The sequence below is a fragment of the Equus quagga genome, chromosome 12 (assembly GCF_021613505.1).
Source record: "Equus quagga isolate Etosha38 chromosome 12, UCLA_HA_Equagga_1.0, whole genome shotgun sequence".
Classification (NCBI taxonomy): Eukaryota; Metazoa; Chordata; class Mammalia; order Perissodactyla; family Equidae; genus Equus; species Equus quagga.
In genome coordinates this window covers 42,550,440-42,573,533 of record NC_060278.1, presented here as the reverse complement: position 1 = coordinate 42,573,533, position 23,094 = coordinate 42,550,440, and the positions used below count along the sequence as shown (strand labels likewise).

At 38.0% G+C, this 23,094-nt stretch overlaps 1 protein-coding gene across 3 annotated transcripts; it reads left to right on the top strand.

The window, feature by feature from the left end:
- Positions 1–1,388: 1,388 nt before the first annotated feature.
- Positions 1,389–22,343, top strand: BPNT1 (3'(2'), 5'-bisphosphate nucleotidase 1). Of its 3 annotated transcripts, none has more exons than XM_046679960.1 (10): positions 1,389–1,528; positions 6,263–6,390; positions 9,301–9,405; positions 10,111–10,218; positions 11,296–11,344; positions 12,736–12,827; positions 13,943–13,987; positions 16,601–16,798; positions 20,328–20,433; positions 21,699–22,343. In XM_046679960.1, the coding sequence occupies exons 2-10, from the start codon at positions 6,271–6,273 to the stop codon at positions 21,845–21,847; spliced, it is 972 nt and encodes a 323-aa protein (XP_046535916.1). In that variant the 5' UTR covers positions 1,389–1,528; positions 6,263–6,270; the 3' UTR covers positions 21,848–22,343. The 3 variants fall into 3 exon arrangements, with proteins under 3 accessions (XP_046535916.1, XP_046535917.1, XP_046535918.1); XM_046679961.1 differs by having other exon boundaries at positions 1,389–1,532; XM_046679962.1 differs by lacking the exon at positions 13,943–13,987.
- The last annotated feature ends 751 nt before the right edge of the window (positions 22,344–23,094 follow it).

Sequence of the window (23,094 nt, the reverse complement as noted above, 5' to 3'; positions counted from 1 at the left end):
CCTGGACAGATTGTATTGTTTCCTTTTTTTTCTTTAACAATGAGATTGTAGTCATGAGTTACTTATTTAATTTTAAAATGTCTAAAAATAAAATGTAAAAAAAGTACCCTTTATCAATATAAAGGGTACTATTTTTTTAAAGATTGGCACTTGAGCTAACAACTGTTGCCAGTCTTCTTTTTTTTTCTGCTTTTTCTCCCCAAATCCCCCCCAGTACATAGTAGCATATTTTTTTAGTTGTGAGTCCTTCTAGTTGTGGCATGTGGGACGCCATCTCAGCATGGCTTGATGAGCGGTGCCAGGTCCGCACCCAGGATCGGAACCCACGAAGCCCTGGGCCGCCAAAGCAGAGTACTCGAATTTAAACACTCGGCCATGGGGCCGGCCCCTAAAGGATACTTTTAACAATACAAAATGACAGCTCCCTTTGATAACTTTTCTTGCCCTGAATAATATTTGGCCTGATAATACAGTGGATTTGGCTTTCTAATCAACTGGAGAATTTCTATCTTTAATTGGAGGAGTTTAAGCAATTTATTTTCATTGCTATACCTGACATGTTTGCTATTAACTCTGCCATCTTATTTTATGTTGTTTATGTTTATTTATATTATAATTCTAATCATAGTGCCCTGCTTTTTAGTATTAAAAAAAATAGTTGCCTATTGTCTCTGCTGTTCTCAACGCACGTAGGCCCTCCAACACACACACATAAAAACAGGCAGGCACAAAAAGTGTGCTCCTTAAATATATGGTAATTGCTTAAACGAACAATTTTTAATTTTGTTTGTTTTTACGTTTGGCAGTGCAATAAAAATCGTAAGTAGGTTTCCTTTTGCGTCTCAAAAAAGGAAGAAAAAAAAAAGATTGACATGGTATACCACGCCAGGAAGAGAGGAAAATCTCCCAGGACTTATCGACTGGCAAATGCAAAAGGTTACAGATCCTAAGAATCTGATGAATGCTTAAACAAAAAAAAAGGTAAGCATCAGTAACACAATTCTGCATAAAGTTGTTTGTTGGGGGCGGAGGTGCAGAAGTCTAGGACCTCCGGGAGCCAGTCCACGGGAGCCAGTCCACGGACACCTAGTCCACGCATCCCCTTTGAGGTTAAGCAGCCACCTCCCACTGCAGACGATATCACTAATCCAATGAACATTTCAAGAGTTAACGGTATGTACAAAGTGGACTAGAAGACGCCTGAAACCAGAATGAACCTTTGAAAGTAGACACACTCTTCTCCTTACATTAGGTGACTGGCGCCTACGGATGGCTTGGAGAAAACACGGAGAAGTGGAGTTCTCCGAGGGACCGGGAGTCTGATGGGGCCCTGGGGCAGTAGCTGTTCTGCGCCTGCGCCGAATCTCCCGCATGCTCAGTAGCTGGGGTAGGTTTGTCCTACATCCCGAAATGACCTATTGACGGGGAGAGAGCGCGGTACTGGACACAGCGAGGGACTTGGGGCTCGACAACGCGTTTTCGGTTATCCCTGGAGTGGCTTTCTCCTGACCGTTCCAGGCTTGTCACCGTAAGTAAGTTTCTGCCCTGCGGTTCAGGGCGAGGGCTTTAGGCAGATATGAGTCGTTTATTGGTCCCTTAACTCCGCCCTTTTGCACAGATATGAGCAGATTCAAGGGATTTACGTTAAAAAGAAAAAAATTTACGTGAGTCAGATTGCCTCCCCAGATTTCGGACCTAGATTCTTGCATGTCAACGTTTTAATTGTTTGTGCTTTTATTTTCGTGATCTGGGATCTTTTATGGCTATATAGTGTAGAAATACCAAGGCAACCTAGACATTGGGTTCGTTATTGCACCCAGATTGAAAGACTGTCTTACGCCTAAAATTAAATTTCATTAAAATAGCAGATTTCTTCCTACTGTCTTTTCCACGTATTTGTAGACTTGCTTGATTTGTTTAGGTTTCTCTGAGAATATACTTGCTAGTTCCAAAGATTTGTACATGTTACCTTTAATACGGTTTTCAGAACCCTCCTAAGAGGTCTCACCACTTTACATCCTTGCTGACAGTGTTCAGGAGCATGTTCCCTCACGCTCCAGCCGGCACTGGGCAAACTTTTTCTTATCTATGCCAGTCTTACACATGAACAGTCGTTTCTCATTGTTTTCGTTTGCGTTTCTTTCATAATTAGTGAAACTGAGCATTTCAGATATTTATGGGCCATTGCTTTTCTTTTTCTCTGAACTTCCTGTTCGTGTCCTTTGCTCCTTTTCTATTGGATCATTCATCTTTTACATACTGATATATAAAAGTCCTTTATGGAACAGAAATTAGCTCCTTTGCCTAGTATGTGATACAATTTTTTTTTTCCTATTTTGTCAGTTGTCTCTTTGCTTTGTTTATGGTATTTTGGCTATATACACGTTTTAATTTTTATGCAGTCAAATTTATCAATATATTCTTTTATGGATTCTTAGTTTTTGTCAACCAAATTTATAAAATATTTCACCCATGTTTTATTTCCATACTTTTATGGCTTTATTCTTTACTTTTAAAATCATGCATTCATCGGGAATGTATTGTGATGTAAAGAATGCAGAAAAGATCCAACTTTTTTTTTTTAAAAGATTAGCAAGTGCTAATGATTTGAAATACCACCTTTAGTGTTTTGGGATCTATCTCTGAAATTTGTTTGATTCCATTAATTTGTCTAATTCTGCCCAGGAGTAAACTGTTTTAATTACTATAGTTTTATGTCATATTTTGATAACTGGTAAGGAGAGTATCATTGTTCTTTTTTCAGAATTTGTCCCACTCGCATTTTAATTTTTCCAGATGACCTTGAACTTCAGCATCATTTGGTCAGGTTCAAAAAGAAATAATCTTAGTATTTTGATCTAGAACTCATTGTTCATTTTTAGATCCTAATCCTCATATGCTCACCACCTTTATACTGAATTCAAGATACCTCTCCTAGGCTATGAGAAGAAATGGTTGGGGGCCGGTCTGGTGGCATAGCAGTTAAGGTCATGCGCTCTGCTTTGGTGGCCCCAGGTTTGCAGGTTCCAATCCTGGGAGTGAACCTGTGCACCGCTCATCAAGCCATGCTGTGGCAGGCGTCCCACATATGAAATAGAGGAAGATGGGCACAGATGTTAGCTCAGGGCCAATCTTCCTAAAAAGAGGGAGAGAGAAAAAGAAATGAATCGTTTGATTCCTGTTGTTTTTATACTTCTGAACTAGCCCTCTCGGCAGCTGTAAAGACTTCTTAAACAGACAGGATGTTGGGTTGATTGCCTTAAGTATTATAGAGCCTTTTCTCATACGTACTCTAAGCCTCAAACCCAGAATGTTATAAAAAAGAAACAGTACTGTGACTCAGGCTCATATTAGTTATCATATTAATCCTCAGGGTCCAAGTAATATTGCAGAAGCTGTAGGAATTCCTTGCCCTTATTGCTGCCTGATGTCCCTGCAAGATAGCCAGTAATGAGGACAATCATAGTAATCATGGTTAACCAGTATTTTTTTCATGCTTACTTTCTGCCAGGGACTGTTGTAAGGGTTTTATATGTGTTACTCATTTAATAATTACAACAGTCCTATGCTAGCTCCATTTTACAGAGTGTGGCACAAAGAATTCAAGCGGCTTTCCCAAGGTCACACAGCTAATACGTGCCAGAGCCAGGATTTGAACACAGGCAGTTGCCTCCAGTGCCTGGGCCTTTAACTACTATGCTGTTTTTGAGTAAGCTTTCAGAAAGAGGAGTTCACAAAAGGTAGTGTTTTAGGATCCAGAAGGTGTAAAACTGGTAGAGAAGGAGGTACAGTCTGAACTGCTGTAAGGAAGTTATCAACTTGCTGGTGGTTTCTTGGCCTTGCAGCAGATACTGTCATTTGGGGTCTGGGAGGGGCATAATTGAAAAGGCTAATGAGAACCTCCTTTATGAATTTTGTGTTTTGATATGACTGGCTACATTTTCTTTATACCAAGAGCCAAAACTGTATTCATTTGTTTAAAAAATATGTAAGAAAAATATTAGGCTAGGGGATAGTAATATTTCATTACTAATTCAGTTTGGACCAAAGAAGTACTGCAGAGAAGATGGTAGAAATATTTTCTTATTTGCCAACTAAAAGTGATTTGCAGGATCTCTGTAAGTTATTGTTGTGCTTTTACGTCAAATCTCATTTTTTACGTTCTTATAAAACTGATGTTATGTTTAAATGGTGGTTGGTAAATATGGTAATTTTACAAGGAACGTGGTAGAAAGACAAAACTAAAATACGTTTCTTTGGAAGGAAATACTGTGGACTTGGCAAACATAAGGGGAAGTGGTTTAGTCATATATGAAGCCTGACAAGGCTTGAATAATCACCTAACTGGCTCAAAGGTAAATGATATCTGTGAAAAGTTAGAACAACACTGTACAGTGACGGAAAATGATCTGCCTTTCACAAATGGCATCTTATATAACATGGGGACTGAATGAGCATACCAACACATACTGAAATACCCTCAGTGGTTAAGACACCTGGGTAGTACAAATTAGTTGCCTGAAAACTATGTTTCCCAGCGCAGAATACGTCAGATATATGGCTGGTCCTGAATATAAGGGAGTCAAGGTACGGCCAACAAAGTATTTGCTAAATCATTTCTCCGGTTTTCTCTTTGAGGCATTCCTGAATTAGTAATTAGCATAACCAGTTTTTCCACGTGTAATACCTAGTATGCCAAGAAAATGGATAAAGCCTGGTTATGAAGTAATAGGATAAACAGAATTCAAATACCTAGAAACTTATTTTATTTTCGTCTTGATTCCAGACAGCTATTGGTCACAGTATGGTATTCGTTACCTTACATCAGTTTCAATTCTGTCTTCCTTCTAAAGGGTTTCAAACAGTTCACTTGCTTATTGTTTCACTGATGTTCATAATCCCTGTGGATAGAATGAGGATGATAGAAAAAACATGTAAAGGGGTGAAAAGACACATCAAATCAAAGCTGCGTTCAGAAATTTGTGATAGAATGGTGATTCTTGCTGAATTGAGGTTTATAGTGTCCTTTATATTCTGTATCGTGTTCCCTTATTGCATTGAGATAATGTTGTCTTGATTTGATTAGAGGTGGGGTTTGGTTTCCTGTAAGCCCTCTGAGGCAGGGATAAAGTACAAGAGGTTTATGAGGGAGTGTTCTTGGGATCAGCTATGGCAGGGAAGGGAAAGAAGTAGGAATGCCCAGGGTGGTGGGAAAAGTTGGGCCATGATGCAGTCTCAGCTAAGGCTTCAGCCGACCCCACTGGGCATTCAGAAGTAGGATGAGCTCATCAGAGTTGGGGCCCCAGCCCAGTTGGGGAGTGGCCTTTGAACCTCCCTGTTGACCAGTTTCAGGTGAAGTGACTCTTCTCAGCAGGTGAATTCCCCAAGAAAGGTGACAGCTAAAGGCCATCTGTTGGCGGCACTCTCAGCAGGTGGGGAAATAAGTCCTTGAGCCCAGAAGGGAGTCTGGGTGGCGCATCCCAGCATCAGCACAGTCACTAAAATTGCAGGATCCAAATTTGAATTTTCAAAGAGGAATATGCTTGATCCCAAAGGCTGTTTTTTCCATGTTTTTCATTGGAGCTGGGGACTACTCTGACACTCACTACTTTTCCAGATGATTGGTCTTCACTGCAATTAGTTATGTTGGTTGTTCTCTTTATTCAGCTACTGTTGAGGATGGTAGTAAATAACCAGCAGATGAAATGGTATTTAATCTCTAAGGGAATATTCATTGATTTTGAGAAACTAATTGTAATCACATGCAATCCCTCCCCTTTTTAATTACTCCACACGCATACACCACATCCCTTATGCTTTTCATACGTCTCTTGGCACTTACCAGTTTTATGTTATAGACTTTAGGTTACAATATTTTACTCCCAATCCACCAAAATATTAGCTCCTCAAAGGCAGATGTTATATCTTATATTTTTAGCCCCTGAAGCACCTTCCACAACCTCTGCATATTACACACCTCAGTGTAAAACTTTTTCACCTGCTCCTAGGCTTGGGCCAGTTTCCCCATGCCTCAACATGTCCCATCTGCAGAGAATACTATAGGGTTTATTGAGAGAGCTAATGCTGAAATGGTGTTTTTTCCAAGTCTTTTTTAGTAAATATTTATTAAAGAACCTAGACGTTTAATTGGGGCAGTCCTAGTAAGCACTCAATAAATTATGTATTGAATTGAATTCAAGTGAATGAAACCAGTTTAAGTTGTCTTTGAAAGTAACAAAACATTCTCTGAATTTCCCTTTAGGGCCTGTCATGGCTTCCAGTCACACTGTGTTGATGCGGTTGGTAGCCTCAGCATATTCTATTGCTCAGAAGGCAGGAGCGATAGTCAGACGTGTTATTGCTGAAGGTGACCTGGGTATCGTGGAGAAGGTACTGGAAGTCTCATCTCATTTCATACTGACTTTATTTTTATTCCTTAAGATTTGGCTAAAGGATGTAATAATCTAGACAGACTTTAATACTTGAAATGATCAATGTCTCCCTTGATTACAAGACCCGTAGTTCAAATGGACTCTGTTTCTTCTTTGAAAATGACTCCAGACTTCCTACATCCAAACCTTTATTTATATGACTGGGCCTTCTCACCACTGTCCGGGCCTAGAGCATTGTAACCAAGCTTCAAATCCCAAAGTAATCTATTATATGCCAAGCAATGCAATCCTTAGTTAGTGAACTTGACATGTTGGATAAAATTTGGCATTTAAAGAAGTATCTCTTATATGCAAACCTTTAAGTTTTCTTTTCTTCATGGAAAAGAAACCCAAAACAAAGTTTTTCTTTCCAGTATGGTAATTAAAAACTTAGGTAAATTATCAGAAAGACAGTTTATAGTGATAGTTGATTCTTAAAAGAAATTCTACCATGCCTGTGCTCTAGTTTAAAGTATAATTTCTTCCGCAAGGTTTGCTTATTATTTCACATTTCAAATTTTAAACGTGTCTATATATTAAGTTTTTATCATAATTTTTAAGGAAGATTGTATTATAATTTTACCTGAGAGAGAAAAATGATAGGATATAATTAACCATAAACATTATCATGACTTGAAATAGAGTCATAATTAAGTTACTCCTGTATGATGTCAGGCATCTGTCTAAGGCTGTTAGCATAAAAAAAAATAAGGACCATATATATGAGTAAAAAGCAACTTAGTAATAAGTTCATATAAGCTAATTATAGGATATTCAATGTAACTGCTTTTAAAAATTAAGAATAAAAATCACAAGAACAAGTGAAATAAATCTCATTTCCTGTTTTGATAGATTTATGGGCTTGATAGTATAGGATATCTTGATTTCAGAAAGAAACTTTTCACGGGCTCTCATTTTCCATTTTCAAAGAAGATTCAAGCTATTAATAAATAGAGAGATGACTTCACCTGTTACCCATCCTGAGCCTCTGTTAAGTATATTTATAACTAGGTGAGCAATGTTATCCCAAAATTTTAATTCATTTTCAACCTGGAAAAGATAGTTAGTGACAGCTCATAGGACTCTGTTCCTGACTCTGTTCTTTTCTCTTTAGCCATTAACCTAAATAGTTTAAAAATTCATTGAATTCATCTTCTCAAAAATATTGTGGATAAGGAGGATATAGGAAACATACTTAATCAAATGTGTCAATAAAATCTAGCTGGAAGGGGTAGTTAATGTATTGGATCACAGAATAAGTATTCTTCAGTGTATAGTTGTAAACTCAGTGTAGTTGCAAACTCAGAGAAAAGTGGACCAAATCCAATAGGATATTATAACAGATATAATTATAAAGTCTTATATTCATGTTCAAGTCATAAGTGGTAAATCTGAATCAAATTTATTTTAAAAAGAGGTTTTAGTTGACCACAAACATGCTCAGTGATAAACCAACAATATAATATAGCAACTTTCAGGAAAAAACTGAAAAGTGAAAGATTATCCATCATGCCAGCACTGCCAATATTTTGGATCATTTCTTTCCAGATCTTTCCCTTAGCATCACTCATTTTGTTTAAATGATTTTATGTTGTGATTATATTAAGATATACCACTTTGTAGCCTATAGCTAAGGAGTAATAGAAATTTAGGGTTCAAGTTAGAAAAAATGTCATAACCTCACTGTCCTCTGTACTGGACAGGCACTTCTAACTTCCAGTACTTAATATCCACTTGTTGACATTTTATTTTGAATGAGACAGGGCAAAATCAGATTTATCACAAAGTATTTAGAATGATGAAGCCTGGCACTGTGTCAGTAGAAAGAGCAGGAAATACTTATTCTAGAGAAGAAAAGAGTTGGGAAAGCTTTCCTCGTATAGTTGAATGGCTGTCAATATGTCTTTTTTTCTCTAGAGCAGTGGTCTCTAAACTTGATTGATATATAAGTCATCTCATGAATTTGAGTGCATCACTTCTTTTCAGAAGTTTCATTCAGCACATATTTATAGAGCACCTACTGTGTGCCAGACATAGTTCTTTAGGGAATAAAACAAAGATCTCTGGCTTTGTGGTACTAGGTTCTAGCAGAATAGTACTTTGCATTGAGATAACCAGCAAACTTGTGTGGCATAAAAAACTTTTATTTTCATAATCATTCCTTATCTCAATATAAAGTATTGTAAAAATTCTATTTAAGATAATATAATCTCTAAATCCACCTAACCAGGCATATATAAATTGCAACATGTCATAATTCTCTGAAAGCAAACCAACAAAGGAGGTTGTGGTTATCTGTCAGTTATGTGATCTTCCGCTGTCTTCCACTGGCATAGCTATCTGACATGGATTGAGCAAGAATGCCATAAGGGAGCTATTAAATATTACTGCATTCATTTTCATATTTTTTATATTTTAGAAATAGAATTCTTTCTATACACCAGTGTATCATCCTGAGGACCTCTTGAATTATTAGGATTAGGATTAGTGAGTGGAAGTTATAGAAGGATCCATATAAGGAACACCTTTCAAATAACTAAAGGTACAGCTTTTACCTTTGACTCCCTTGAAAAGTTATGAATTTCCTGTCTCTTAACCTGTTTGAGCAAAAGATTGATCTAGAGATTTTATGAAAGGAATTTCTGAACTGGGGAGAAAATGTTCTCATAATTTAAAAGCTCCTTTCCAAAAATTAACCACTATAAATCCCATGAGAAAAACTAAGCCAAAAAACTTGTTGACTTATTTGGTGTAAGTTCCATGAATCTAAAAACAGTGTAATTTAAATGATATAGACACTCATGCGTTAGATATCAGAGGACAACTTATTTCATGTTAATGCTGCTAAAATTTGCATTCTCTGTTGCAGACCTCTGCGACAGACCTGCAGACCAAAGCTGACCGATTGGTACAAATGAGCATATGTTCTTCACTGGCCCGGAAGTTCCCCAAACTAACAATTATAGGAGAAGAGGTAAAACTTGTCAGGGATAGAATATTTTTTTAATGCCTGTTTACCGTATGGATTTATAATTGCCACTTTAATGATTTGTATACCACTATTATGATTGCAAGCTTATTATTTGGTATTTTATCAGAAAAATGATTATTGTCTTCCTTGGACTTGAAGGACATGTCTGATCATAAAATATTTTCATCAATTTCTAGGCCAGATGTCTCAATTCTTGACCATAAAAGATATGGTTACTGTTAGAATATTCAGCATACAAACTATAAGATGGGCAGAGTTCTAGAACTTTGGAATAAAGTGGGTTTTGTCATTTCTGTTTTTGTTTTTGTTTTAAATTAGGCTTACTTGCACACTTATCCAAAGACTAGAACACTGTGAAAGTGAAGGAGTTGACATCTCATGTAATTGAGAGAGGAGAAGTATCTGATGTCAGAGCCTATTATTTAAATAGGTTTACAATACTTAAAAATTCTTTGCTTTTTGAACTCTGTTTGGGATAATGAAGCTGGGATTCTTTGTCATCAACTTTGATGGGACATATATGGTCGGTTTTGCAATTTTATTTGGTTTGCTTTAAAGCTCTGAACATAAATTGTAAATAGGAAAGAATAGTAAAAACTATGATGCTGTGTTTCTTCTGCTACTGAGACAGAGGGTACCCTGGCGACGCTAAACAGCTTCAGTAACCATCAGTGCTCTCTGCTTTAGGATCTGCCTCCTGAAGACGTGGATCAAGAGCTGATTGAAGATGGTCAGTGGGAGGAGATATTGAAGCAACCGTGCCCGTCACAGTACAGTTCTATTAAAGAAGAAGATGTATGATCCCTGTTATGACTTAACTCTCTGTTACTCTTCCATTTTTGCCATAGTAAAGGAAATGAGATTTGCCTGTAGTGATGAACAGTTGGTAGTTGTAAAATAGGGACAACCAGCAACTTGAAATCTTTCAGAGCCAACATGGGAGTGTCAGACAACCATATGGAACATCTGACCTGTTAATTTAGAGTTCAGTTTCTCATCCTGTTGGTTTCTTCTCCACTCAAAAACTATTATTAAAAATACTTTTAGGGAGAAAATCTAATTTGTTATTTAGTAGATTTGGTAGTAAAACATTTCATTGGTAATTGGGGCTGGAAGGAGATGAAACAAATCATTACCTTTTATTTTTGGAAGGCCATAAAAGTCACCTCGCTTACTTTTTATAGTCGCTGAAATTAGGTCCTCAGATAACGATCATACTTCTTTAGTTTTCAAATTTTAATTTATTTAGCACATTCATTGAATACGTACTATGAGAAGGCACTTTGCTCTGTGGTTTGGAAAATACAAAGAAAACAAGACATGATGTCTTCCAACAGAAACATGTCCTCACTCACTAATTCATATCAAGCATTGTAATTCTGGTGGTTAATGATGGTGTATCCTGAATCATGTTAAAAGTCCTAAGTAGAATGGATTTCTTTTTTAGTCACTGTCAGTTTTATAACCGTTCGTTTTTCTTTGTCATATATAAGTAGTGTCCCTAAGTTAATCAGACTGTCTTTATTTTTTTTAATGAGCATTTATATATAAAAATACAACCACACATTGTTCAAATCATTTTTGGTGCCACTTCAAAGTTTTCCTTGTACCACCATTGAAGCTCAGCTTGCTCATGGCACTGTGTTTAGTATTCAGGTGACGGTAAACCTTGATCAGTTAAACATTTCATATTTAAAATTCTTAAATCAGACTTTTCTCTAATTTAAATGGGACTTTTTCCATGATTACAAAACAGAGTTTCTTTACTGTCACAAAACTGACAACATTGGCTTAAGTCATCCATAATATAATTTCAAAAATGAAAACAAGGGCAGTTTTAGCTAATCTATTTAAATCTTTTTTTTTTTTTAGCTTGTGGTGTGGGTTGATCCTCTGGATGGTACCAAGGAATATACTGAAGGCTGGTATCCCTTTTGTATTTGTATTTGATAGCAGGAGGACTAGTATATGATGTTTAGTTGTAGACATTTTATATTGCATATGTTGTACGAAAACCTTGTATCATAGTTTGTGTCTGAGCCCTAAAACTGTATTTATGCTCATCCTAGCTAACTCATACATCAGTGATTGTCAAGACAGAGGGAGGAAATTCATCACCTTCAAATAGCTGCCCCCACACAGTCTACCAGCCCCACAATTCTCGGGTCCCTCAGATGAGAATAACTAACACTAAACCAGTGTTGCCAAAGGAACTATACGGAACCCCTGGCTTTATTGGGGTAGAAAAATGATGAGAAGCATGGCTGTACTGCCCTTGCTCTGCCACCACCACCATCCCATGCCCATCCCACTCGCTCTCCCCTCGTCTGTCAACCCCTTCTCGCTTCACAGCCTCTCCTTTAAAGATGAGTTTGGAAACCGTGCAATATTTCTCCTTCCCGAAATTATCTAAGATGAGAAAAATTAGAAAGCAGCAAATTAAAATAAAATTGGCAACATTAAGAAAGACCAGGCTTAGAGCCAGAGTGTTAGGTTTTAGGAGCATAGCATAGGCTTAGAGTTATTTTGAAATAAAGATCTATGTAGATTTTCTTCTGTTGGTTCTCAGCTTCATGGCTTAAAAAAAGAGAAAATTTCTCATAATGACTAGAAAAACTCTCTATCCTTGGATGAGACATAATCCATAATGAGTGAATCACGCAGTGTGTGTGTGTGTGTGTGTGCGTGTGTATGTAGGTGTGTGCACTGAAAACATCTCTATACTCCATTCAGAAATAGGGAAGCTCTAGACAGGTTCTGTATGTCTCAGAGCACCTAGACAGCTTGTTTAGATCTTGACCCCCACCTCCAGAGATTTTGATTCACTGGCTCTGGGAAAGAGCCGGAGAGTCTGTATTGTAAAAGTGACACCAGTTAATTCTAGTGCTGCTGGATAGTCCACGGACCCACTTTGAGGAACCTTCCTTCAGAGGCTTGAAACACAAGTCTAGAGAAGAATCCTGGAATAGAGAGTGATCCAACAGACAGGAGTGAGTTGGTTGTTGGCAGAGGGGGCACAGAGGAATCTAATGATAATGGCTGCAGATTTATGGCTGGTTTATTTAATTGGTTTACAAATCCTACTAATGAGACGATGTATATCAATTCAGTTATGTGGCTGTAGACCTTGCTTCTGTCTCTGGCCAGCTCTCTCATATAATTTGTGCATTTTGCCAGAAGTAGGATTGATCGTGGATGAATCATTGCAAATTCCTTACCTTTACTGCAAAAATAACTTGGAGCAATTGACGTGCTGATGATGAGTCATAACATGAGAAATTTATATAATTGCTGTTCATTTCTTCTTTATAGGTCTTCTTGACAATGTAACAGTTCTTATTGGAATTGCTTATGAAGGAAAAGCCATAGCAGGAGTTATTAACCAGCCATATTACAACTACCAGGTATTACTAGAAGTGATGCAAAAATATTTCATTAGATAAATGATTATAGTGTTATATGAGTCCTGATGTTATCTAACTCAGTGATCTCTTGCTCGGTTGCATGTGCAATCATCTGGGAAGCTATACAAAATATAGATTCCGAGGTCACACCCCAGACCTATTGAATCAGAACCTCTGGGGGCATCGATACCAGGAATATATATGTATGTATGTGTGTGTACACAGACACACCCTATGTATTACGTATATTTTTTTATGTACACCTTATGATTTAAATCAAAAGTTTGGGAATTACTGATGCGGTTCTTGATTAGCCTGGTCATTGAGACACCTGATTTACAGGTGGTTCTTGAAGCACATTGAAGAAATGAACCATTTCAACCAGGAAAAGATGCTAGCCATGTTGTTTTCCAGGTAATACTACGTAGTGCCTAAATTATAGTCAGCGTTGATAACAGAACTGCAAATGCTCTTGTACTCTTCTCTGTCATTTTGTCTCTCTAATCTGCTTTGACTTTCTATTATCCTCCCAAGAAATTGTCTTCCTTAGAAGCAAGAGACTAATGTAATTCCAAAGCAGGACTATGCTATTAAATCACATTAAATGTTAAAGGAACTTGTTGATATAAAATATTTAAGGTATTTACGTTAGTGTGACCTTGATAGAACTTTGGAAAAACAAAGTACCCAGAGTGGGGACTATTACTTCTGAATTTCCAGTTTGAGTTAAAAGCAGGATTAATCTCTAATTTTAAAATAAATTTGTTTTTATGCCATTTATATGATTATAACTTTTTATTTATAATCATGAGCTTCTTCTGGTTATTTAGCAAAAATAGTTATGCATCATTGGGAAAGTCTCATATTGAATTGCTTATGTGTCCATTAATTCTTTTAATATAACTTTCATGTTTATATAGTATTATATGCAGGCACAAGTTTGTGGTTATTACGTTTGTAAACTTTAAAGTAAGTTAATACTATTATGTAAAAGAGGGACATTTAATTCAGACACAACATTGTAATGCATGGCACGTTTCATCAAAAAAAGATAGGAGTTGTTAATTTTCCTCACTTTTTTCTGAGATTAGAAAAATTGTATTCATTTTCCACAGAACAATGAAAAGCAGAAGTTAAGGGAACACAGGAGTGAAGCAAAGGTGAGAAAAATAGCTAGGGTTTTGGCTCCACTAGTAGATAGAAAAGAGGTGGGCAACTAGTTGTACCCCAGGGAGACATTGTCCATCCCACATACTGGTTCGTTTTCTCCTGTCCTGCTTCTCCCCTTTGTTACCTGTCCCTGCGCCACATTCCCTCTGTACACTCTCTTTTTCCTCTCTCTTCCTTCTCTCTTGCTTATGCCTTAAAATTTGTTACAAGTAGAAAAGTGCTCAGCTCTGTTGGTAGTATACAAGGCTGAATATTCGATTTTAAATCATCATCCTCATTATAATAAAATTTATCAAGAGCTTACTGTGTAGTGCCAGACTCAAGGGATTCACATGCATTATCTCATTTAATACTCCCTTTAAGGTTTTAAAGGTAATTTTAGTATCCTGTTTTAAAGAAGAGGAAACTGAGGCAGGTAACTTGCCCTCAGTCAGCCAGTTGGTCAATGGCAGATCTGGAATTCAAACCCCAGTCCAAGCTCTGACCCATTACTCTAGATTGCTCTCTTGAGCCAGATAAAAGACTTAATTCAAACTTTATTATTGCTTCTAACAGATACTGAAGCTGGGAGGCGCTTAAAGGAAACAGCGTGGCTTAGTGTAAAGAGGCCCAGACCATCTTTGTATCAGACCTAGCTTCTTAGCCATTATGAATCTTAGTTAACTCAGCAGTAAGGTGAAAATGTTAGCCTTTGTTACCCTCAGAAAGTCGGTGTGGAGCCTTTGGAGGAGAAAGACAGTGACAGAGACTGAGAGATCGGGAGCGCAGAGGAAGGCTAGCTGGCTGCCTCATGGGATTGCATGTCCCTCACCAGGGCGGCAGATTCCCTGGTCCCATTCTCTTTGCCTACATATTCATTTACAGAGGAAATGGCACTTTTTAGGGACCAGAATACTCAAGTCCACTATTTAGTATGCTTTCCTTTTCTTTTTCAGGATAACTGGAGAGCTGAATTAATAAATAGGTTTCTTGAGAGCATGAAATTAGTCTCAGCAATCAAGCTAAGCCTAATGAGCAGGCAGAGCCACCACAGAGCCCATCCCTACTTCTCAGGTTCCAGCCTCTCCTGTAGCGTGGACTCGAGACAGTCCAGAGGAAGCACAGGATCATATGTTGAGCACCTGATGCTTGTTCTTTGGTGCCTTTCTTGCCTCCTTTGCAAGAGTACTATCATGAGACAGCCTTCAGCTGTCAGCCTCTTCGGGGATTCCTCACCTGTAAAGAGCTTCCTCGCCCAGGGACATGTCCTTCCCCAAGGCTGTCCATTTCCAGTGACTGATTATTGCAGTGGTATAAAGGCCTGATCGTTTGCTCCAATTTGGTACAACCCTGAAGGACCATTCTAGCTCCAGAGCTCCCCACAGGGTCTGCTGAAGCTGTTGTTGAGTCTGTATCACAGCTCAATTTCTCCCTCTGTCTGGTCACATTGCTTTCCCTCCCTTCCACAGGTGTTGATCCCAAAGGCACTCCTTCATAAACATCCAACCTATTTCAGAGTCTGCTTCCAAGGGAATCCATCCTGCAACATAAGCATATTCCACTATCAGGGCACCCAGGATACTGCTGAAGGACAAATAAGATGACATGTTTGAAAGCATGCTGACAAGTAAACTTAGGATACTGTAGTGATGAAGAATATTGACTTTGAACACAGATAAGCCTGAGTTTTGTTATGATCTTCCTAGAGTCCTTGGTCAAGTTGCTTAATGATCCCAAATATCATTTTTCTCATCTGTAAAACAAGAATGCTAATACCTAATTCATGGGGATTAAATGAGATAATACATGTGAAGCACTTAGAATGGTACCTGGCACATGTTTAGTATTCAGCAAAATATGTGCATGTCTACAATATGTCTACTATATTAATATGATGATATTTTGATGACTTTGTGTTAATCATTTTATGCATCAGTTTTATTGTCCATGAAATTACAGATTATGTTTTTCTAGGTGAAGTATATAGTTACAACAATGTGGTTGAAAATTCTTTGAGCTCTGCAAAGGAGACTACAGATTCTAAGATTGCATCATCGTTGTCACTTTACCACCACAATTGTCAGTAAAATCTCTGAGCTGGACCCCATTATCCATGGCTGCTCTTCAGTATTAACCTATTGAGTTGCTCACTCTGTCTCTTGTGGCAGCAAAGTACATTATTGCCATTATCTATCCCCATAGTAATGTAGCCTTATTGTTCCTTGGATAATGATAAGTAGTAATCAATACATGATATTTCATTTCTGGGGACTTCAGTCCCTTTTACAAACAGCTATTCTCAAATACAGTAATGACATCATTGGATGATTGAGAGGAACAGGAATCAGTAAATGATGTTTCCTTTCCTGAGGACTCCAGGGAATAACCAAAAATTCCCTTCAGCATCTTTGAAACCCAATTATTAACCCAAACAACATGGAGAATAATTAGTTGATTCTCTTGGAAAATTTCTTTGTCGATGATATTGTTGTTGTACTTTATAACATTATGATGTTTTTATTTTTAAAAAATCATGATGCTAACATAACTAAGTATACTACTTATGGCTAACGGTTTTCTCCAAATGATTACAAGCTCTGCTATTGTTTCACTCGTTTACATAGGCAGGACCAGATGCTGTGCTGGGAAGGACAATCTGGGGAGTTTTAGGTTTAGGTGCCTTTGGGTTTCAGCTGAAAGAAGTGCCTGCTGGGAAACACATTATCACAACTACCCGGTCCCATAACAACAAGTTGGTTAGTGACTGTGTTACTGCTATGAACCCTGATGACGTGCTGCGAGTGGGAGGAGCAGGAAATAAGGTATGAAAAACATCTGTCATCAGTTCTGAAATGCAATTGAATCATTGAAAGAAATACTGAGCTTTTAAAAAATGTCAAATAAGAGTTTGAGAGAAGGACTAAATGTTGTAATTTGCCATTAAAAGCACATTTCAGCAACATATGAGTTTTACAAAACTGTTAAGCTTCAGGTCTTTTTAATCTGAGAGAGTTCAGTGGTAATATAAATCATTAGGATAAGACCCTGTGCCTCTTGCTAGCCCTTGTTTTCTCAAGGACCCTCTAGGATTACTCCCTAGCCCTTCCTCCTGTAGGCTCTAAGGATGGGCCTGCCTGGGACTTCCTGGATTCTTCCCTCATTCTTTCAGCTAGGCTTCCATCCTCCTGCGAAAATTGTAAAATGGAACACAATTTGATCTACATCCCTAGCCCTGAACTCTTCTCATCTGATTGCCCCCCCCCACGTATCATCATGATGACATCCTTCAGGTCTCTCAAATTCAACCCACCCAGTGTGCACTCATCCTCTTCTACCTGCCCCTGGATGTGTTCCACTCCCTGTTTTCTGTCTGGTTAATGGCACCACCATTTTCCTAATTGTTCCAACCAGACACCTGAAAGTCATCCTAGACACCTTCCTTCCTTACATCCTATCAATTTGGTCCTACCTATATATCTTAATTCTTCCCTAACGTCTCCTCTTGTCCATCTCACCTGCCAGTGCCCTAGTTGAAACCTATCATCATCTCTCACCCAGACTTTATAGTAGTTTCCAAAGTGGTCTTCCTGTTCAATCCCAGTTTCCACAATGCCACTTAAAGCAACTAAAAATGCAAAACATGGGACCGGCCCTGTGGCGTAGTCGTTAAGTTCGGCATACTCTGCTTTGGCGGCCTGAGTTCATGGGTTTGGATCCTGAGTGTGGACCTGCATCACTTGTCAGCCATGCTGTGGCAGTGACCCACATACCAAAAAGAGGAACATTGGCAACAGATGTTAGTTCAGGGCAAATCTTCCTCAGCAAAAAAAAATATAGATATATTTTGGGGCCAGCCCAGTGGCATAGTGGTTAAGTTTGTGTGCTCGGCTTCAGTGGCCCAGGGTTTGTGGGTTCAGATCCTGGGCGCAGACCTACACACTGCTCATGAAGCCCTGCTGTGGCGGCATTCCACATACAAATTAGAGGAAGATTGGCAACAGATGTTAGCTCAGGACCAATCTTTCTCACGCAAAAAAAATGTAAAACTTACCATATGTCACTCCCCTGCCCCCAAACCTTGGATGACTCCCCTTCACAACAATTTAAAATCCAAGCTTATGAGAATGGGATGTAAATTCCTCTATATCCTGACCCCTGAATGCCCCCAAGCCTTATCTTCTGTCATCCCCCACTCACACTTAGGATCTGCTGATACTGAACTGCATGTAGTTCCTGATACATGTGTGTTTCACACTTGTGTGCCTGGCATGGGGAAGGCAAATGATAAATATTCATTGAACTGAATGGAAGTCATTTCTCTTCACCCACCCTTTAGAAGCAATAATCAACTATTTCTAGATTTTCTAAAAGCATTTGCTGAAAAGAGGATGAAAAGTAGGCGTTTAAAAATAAGTCTTTTGAAAAACGTCTAAAACATTTCAAAGTAAAAATGTTTTCCTGGTATTCACTGAAATATGATTTCTCTTCGAACCTAATTTTATAACCACAAAACCCCACTCCCTTTTTTATTCCCAAGGGACACTGTTCTTAGGAACAAAGTCCCCATCCTGCATACCCCCTACCTTTTTCTCCTGTGGAAACACCTTGTCGAGCAGTTATTAACTTTTTTACATCAAGGACCTCTTTCGGAATCTAATGAAGGCTGCGGTCCTTCTCCCCTCAAAAAATATACCCAGCAGGGCCATCCCCGTGGTGCAGCAGTTAAGTGTGTACGTTCTGCTTCGGCAGCCCGGGGTTTGCTGGGTCAGATCCCAGGTGCGGACATGGCACCTCTTGGCAAGCCATGCTGTGGCAGGCGTCCCGCATATAAAGTAGAGGAAGATGAGCACGGATGTTAGCTCAGGGCCAGTCTTCCTCAGCAAAAAGAGGAGGATTGGAAGCAGATGTTAGCTCAGGGCTAATCTTCCAAAAAACAAAAAAGAATATATATATATATATACCCAGTAGTTCTTGACACATAATAAAACTTGACACATATTTGTTAAATGAAAGAAAAACCTTCTACTTAAATGCCAGCAAGATTTGATCATTTGAAGGTATTCTTGAATAGTGCTGAAAGGAATAATTGGTCACTTTGTGTTCACTGAGATTTTCTTCATTCTCCTAGTCTGGTCTCTTCCTCTGAATATTTGAACTCTTGAGTTTCACAGTACTAATTACCTCACAGAATAACCAAAAGAAAAGTCAAGGGATTAATGAAAACTTGATAGCAAGTTACTGTTTTGAGTGATGCAGTTTCTATCAGTGACCTCAGTTTTATGTGAATATTATAGGAATTGTTAAGATGACTGTTTAAAAATTCGTATTTTGGGGCCAGCCCCGGTGGCCTAGTGGTTAAGTTCGGCGCACTCTGCTTCAGTGGCCTGGGTTCGATTCCAAGGCATAGACCTGCACCACTGGTCAGTGGCCTGCTGTGGTGGCAGCTCACATACAGAATAGAGGAAGATGTGCAACAGATATTAGCTTAGGGTGAATCTTCCTCAAGCAAAAAGAGGAGGACTGGCAACAGATCTTAGCTCAGGGCAAATCTTTCTCACCACAAAAAAAACCTTCATATTTTGGTGGTGGAAACAGCAATAGATATGAATCCGAATACTTATGAAACTACTTGTTAAACTAGTCAGCATCATACAGCTGTTAGAACTTATTACAATTTATACATTATTACACTAGTTGATATTTCTCTATCCTTTATATAATAATGGTCAACTTTTTACGAGATGAAAAAACTTTAATTTTTCTTCAATAAATATATATTGCTCTTACAATAAGAAAGAAAAACAACATAAGAAACACTTTATTTTATCTAACTTGGAATATGGAGACTATCCACATATCCTCCTTGTAGTTGATTTGACCACTTTTTTTCCTCTCAAATCACTATATTATTATGCATGTATCCTAGATAGTTCTTCATATGCTTGTGTCATTTAAACCTGCTAAAGGCTTTATCCTAAGTTGAGTATGACAGAGGAATTGAAATATACTTAATAGAAACAAGTAGGGCCGGCCCGGTGGTGCAGCAGTTAAGATCTCACATTCTGCTTCGGCCGCCCCAGGATTCACTGGTTCAGATCCCGGGTGCAGACATGGCACCACTTGTCAAGCCATGCTGTGGCAGGCATCCCACATATGAAGTAGAAGAAGAAAGGCATGGACGTTAGCTCAGGGCCAGTCTTCCTCAGCAAAAAGAGGAGGATTGGCAACAGATGTTAACTCAGGGCTAATCCTCCTCAAAAAAAAAGAAAGAAAGAAAGAAACAAGCAATTTCTCTTATTTGTACCTCAGTATGTCATAGTTGAGGGATAATTATTATCTTTAATGTTACAGATTCTTCAGCTGATTGAAGGCAAAGCCTCTGCTTATGTATTTGCAAGTCCTGGATGTAAGAAGTGGGATACTTGTGCGCCAGAAGTTATTTTACATGCTGTGGGAGGTTAGTCCATTTTATTTTGGGGAATTACAGTTTTTATATTACACTAAGACATAATATTTCTCTAGTATTACTTTTCCTAGACTCTTAGAATATAAAAGTTAGAAGGAAAGTTAGACATTATTAACCCCTGCATTTCAGAGGTGAGAAAGTAGATTTTCAGCAAATTCATTTTTCCTTAGTTATAGTTTCTCTTTTGGACCTTGATCTGCATACGGTTACTTTAATTAAACCTTATTAATTTATAGCTTTAATGCTTTTAGGGTTTTCTTGAAAAGTAAAATATTCATTATCCTTATCATCACCTTACTTAGTTTCTTTTAAGCCAATATGGGTAAATATCTCAGTACTGGTGCTAGAAAGCATAGAGTTAGGGGCCTGCCATGTGCCGAGTGGTTGAGTTCGCCTGCTCCGCTTCAGCAGTTCAGGGTGTCGCCGGTTCGAATCCTGGGCGCGGACATGGCGCCGCTCACCAAGCCATGCTGAGGCTGCATCCCACATGCCACAACTAGAAGGGCCCACAACTGAAAATATACACAACTATGTAGTGGGGGGCTTTGGGAGAAAAAAGGAAAAATAAAATCTTTAAAAAAAAATCATAGAGTTAGATTTTTTTAAATCTGACTGAAAATGTATTACAAATATATACATTGTAAGATGATTTTTCAATTTCAGATAGAAATCAGGCCACATCCGCTCTTAACTACTTGATTTTTATTCTATCATTTCTCCCAGTATATTATTGTATCACTACCTCATTAGCATATTACATGACAAGGAAGTTAAATTCATCACAATCAATTCTCATTAGAATGTTAAATGGAACTGTAATATAATACAGTTATATTTTATGAACATACTTCACTTAAACTCTTGCCATATGAATCCTTAATATTAAATGGTAGAATGAAGAAAACACTTTTGGAAACGGGAATAGGGGTGATGGAGTATAACCAATAGGAAAAGTAATGAACTCAGGAAAAGAGAAATTAATTGATACTGAGAAATATAACTTGAAAATGCTAAATGAAATTGTTGTAATCAGGGAGAAAAAGAATGTCTTACCCTTCAGTTTGTCAAAATTGCTCTGTAGTCTTAAATTTCAAGTGAATTAACACTTCACCTTTATGGTCCATACTCATTATCTTTCTTGTTTTATCCAGAATCAATTAGATATTATTGCATGGGGATGCAAGAGGCACTTAAAAATAGCTGGAAACGTAATGATCCACCCAGCCCTTCATGTTGTATTGATTTTTGTCCTGCAGGCAAGTTAACCGATATCCATGGAAATGCCCTTCAGTACAACAAGGAAGTGAAGCATATGAACTCCGCCGGAGTCCTGGCCACGCTGAGGAATTATGACTACTATGCAAGTCGAGTTCCTGAATCTGTTAAAAATGCACTGGTTCCTTAAAGGAAAATCTCATTTCCTTAGCTTGGAGAAGGACTTGGTTCTCAAAATAATACATTTTAAAATGAATTGGATGGAATTACAGTTCCACCTTTACTTTATTCATTGTTGATCAGCACTTTTTATTTAGTTACTTAGGAATAGAAAATAGAATTTAAAAATGTCTCAATTAATTAGTTAACCAGACCAATTTTGACATCTGAAAGTAAAGCCAGTGTGTCAAATTTCCTTTGCTCCTTTTATTTGGAGAAATGAAGGAAAGGTTTAGTTCTAACTGACTATCCTGGTCAGTTGTTTAATCAACATTCCTCTTGTGTAAATCAGAGTTCTTTAGGGCACAGAACCACAAGTTGTTACCTGCATCTCATGCTTGTTTTTCACAGTAATTTTAAAAGTTTTCCTACCCCAATCATGAATACAGTAAAATGTTGTGTATGTTGATGAAACAGATTTACGGGAAAAGTTTCTTTATAATAAATTATTTAATTCCAGCTCTTCATGTTATTTACCAGCTTTTTTTTACTTTTAAGTATTTGCAAATTATACATTCTCTACTGTGGGTATTACTTTACTCTTACAGCATCATTATAATGCTTAACTGTGGAAAGTTAGATAATTGTCTTTATTCCTTCCAAAGGGAGATTATAATATATGCTCTCAAAATTATTCTGACATTCTGCCTAGATTTTTACTTTTTAGGTCTCTGTCTAGGACTTTTAAATAAATTTCTCTGTTCTTGGATTAAGCAAGTGGTTTAAATTAATTGTTCCCAAACCCAACTGCATATCAGAATCTCCCAGGAATCTTCTCCAAAAATACAGATTCATAGGCTCCCTCCCAGCAATTTTGATTCCGTATTAAACTTTTAAGAAGGCTACTTCAGGGACTTCAATAATCATTTAAGTTGAGGACTCACTCAATCAGGTAATATAGTAGTATTTTACAGAGCAGCTGTAATCTCGAAGGAAGGGGTCTTTGTGTCTCTGACACCTGACCGCTCCCTCTGCACCTCTCTTCTCATGGTCCTGATCCCCGCCACACACACTGCCTACTCAGTCTCCTTGTTTGTTTTCTCTTTGTCTCCCTTCCCTTAAATGTCAATATTCACCAAGATTCTGCTCTAGGCTCTCTAATCCACATGTATGGCTTCATTTAGTGCCTTTTGCCCACAGTTCCAAAATCTATATCTAGCTTAGAACTCTCAAACTCTAGATTTCTATACCCAAAAACCTACTTTGGTGTCTCATATC

What these genes read in the sequence shown, in the direction of transcription:
- BPNT1 (XM_046679960.1), top strand. Translation starts at nt 6,271, where the DNA reads ATGGCTTCCAGTCACACTGTGTTGATGCGGTTGGTAGCCTCAGCATAT. An exon ending in GTTCTATTAAAGAAGAAGAT is followed by an intron (nt 10,219 to 11,295) that starts GTATGATCCCTG and finishes TTTTTTTTTTAG; the next exon opens with CTTGTGGTGTGGGTTGATCC. An exon ending in TGGGAGGAGCAGGAAATAAG is followed by an intron (nt 16,799 to 20,327) that starts GTATGAAAAACA and finishes TTAATGTTACAG; the next exon opens with ATTCTTCAGCTGATTGAAGG.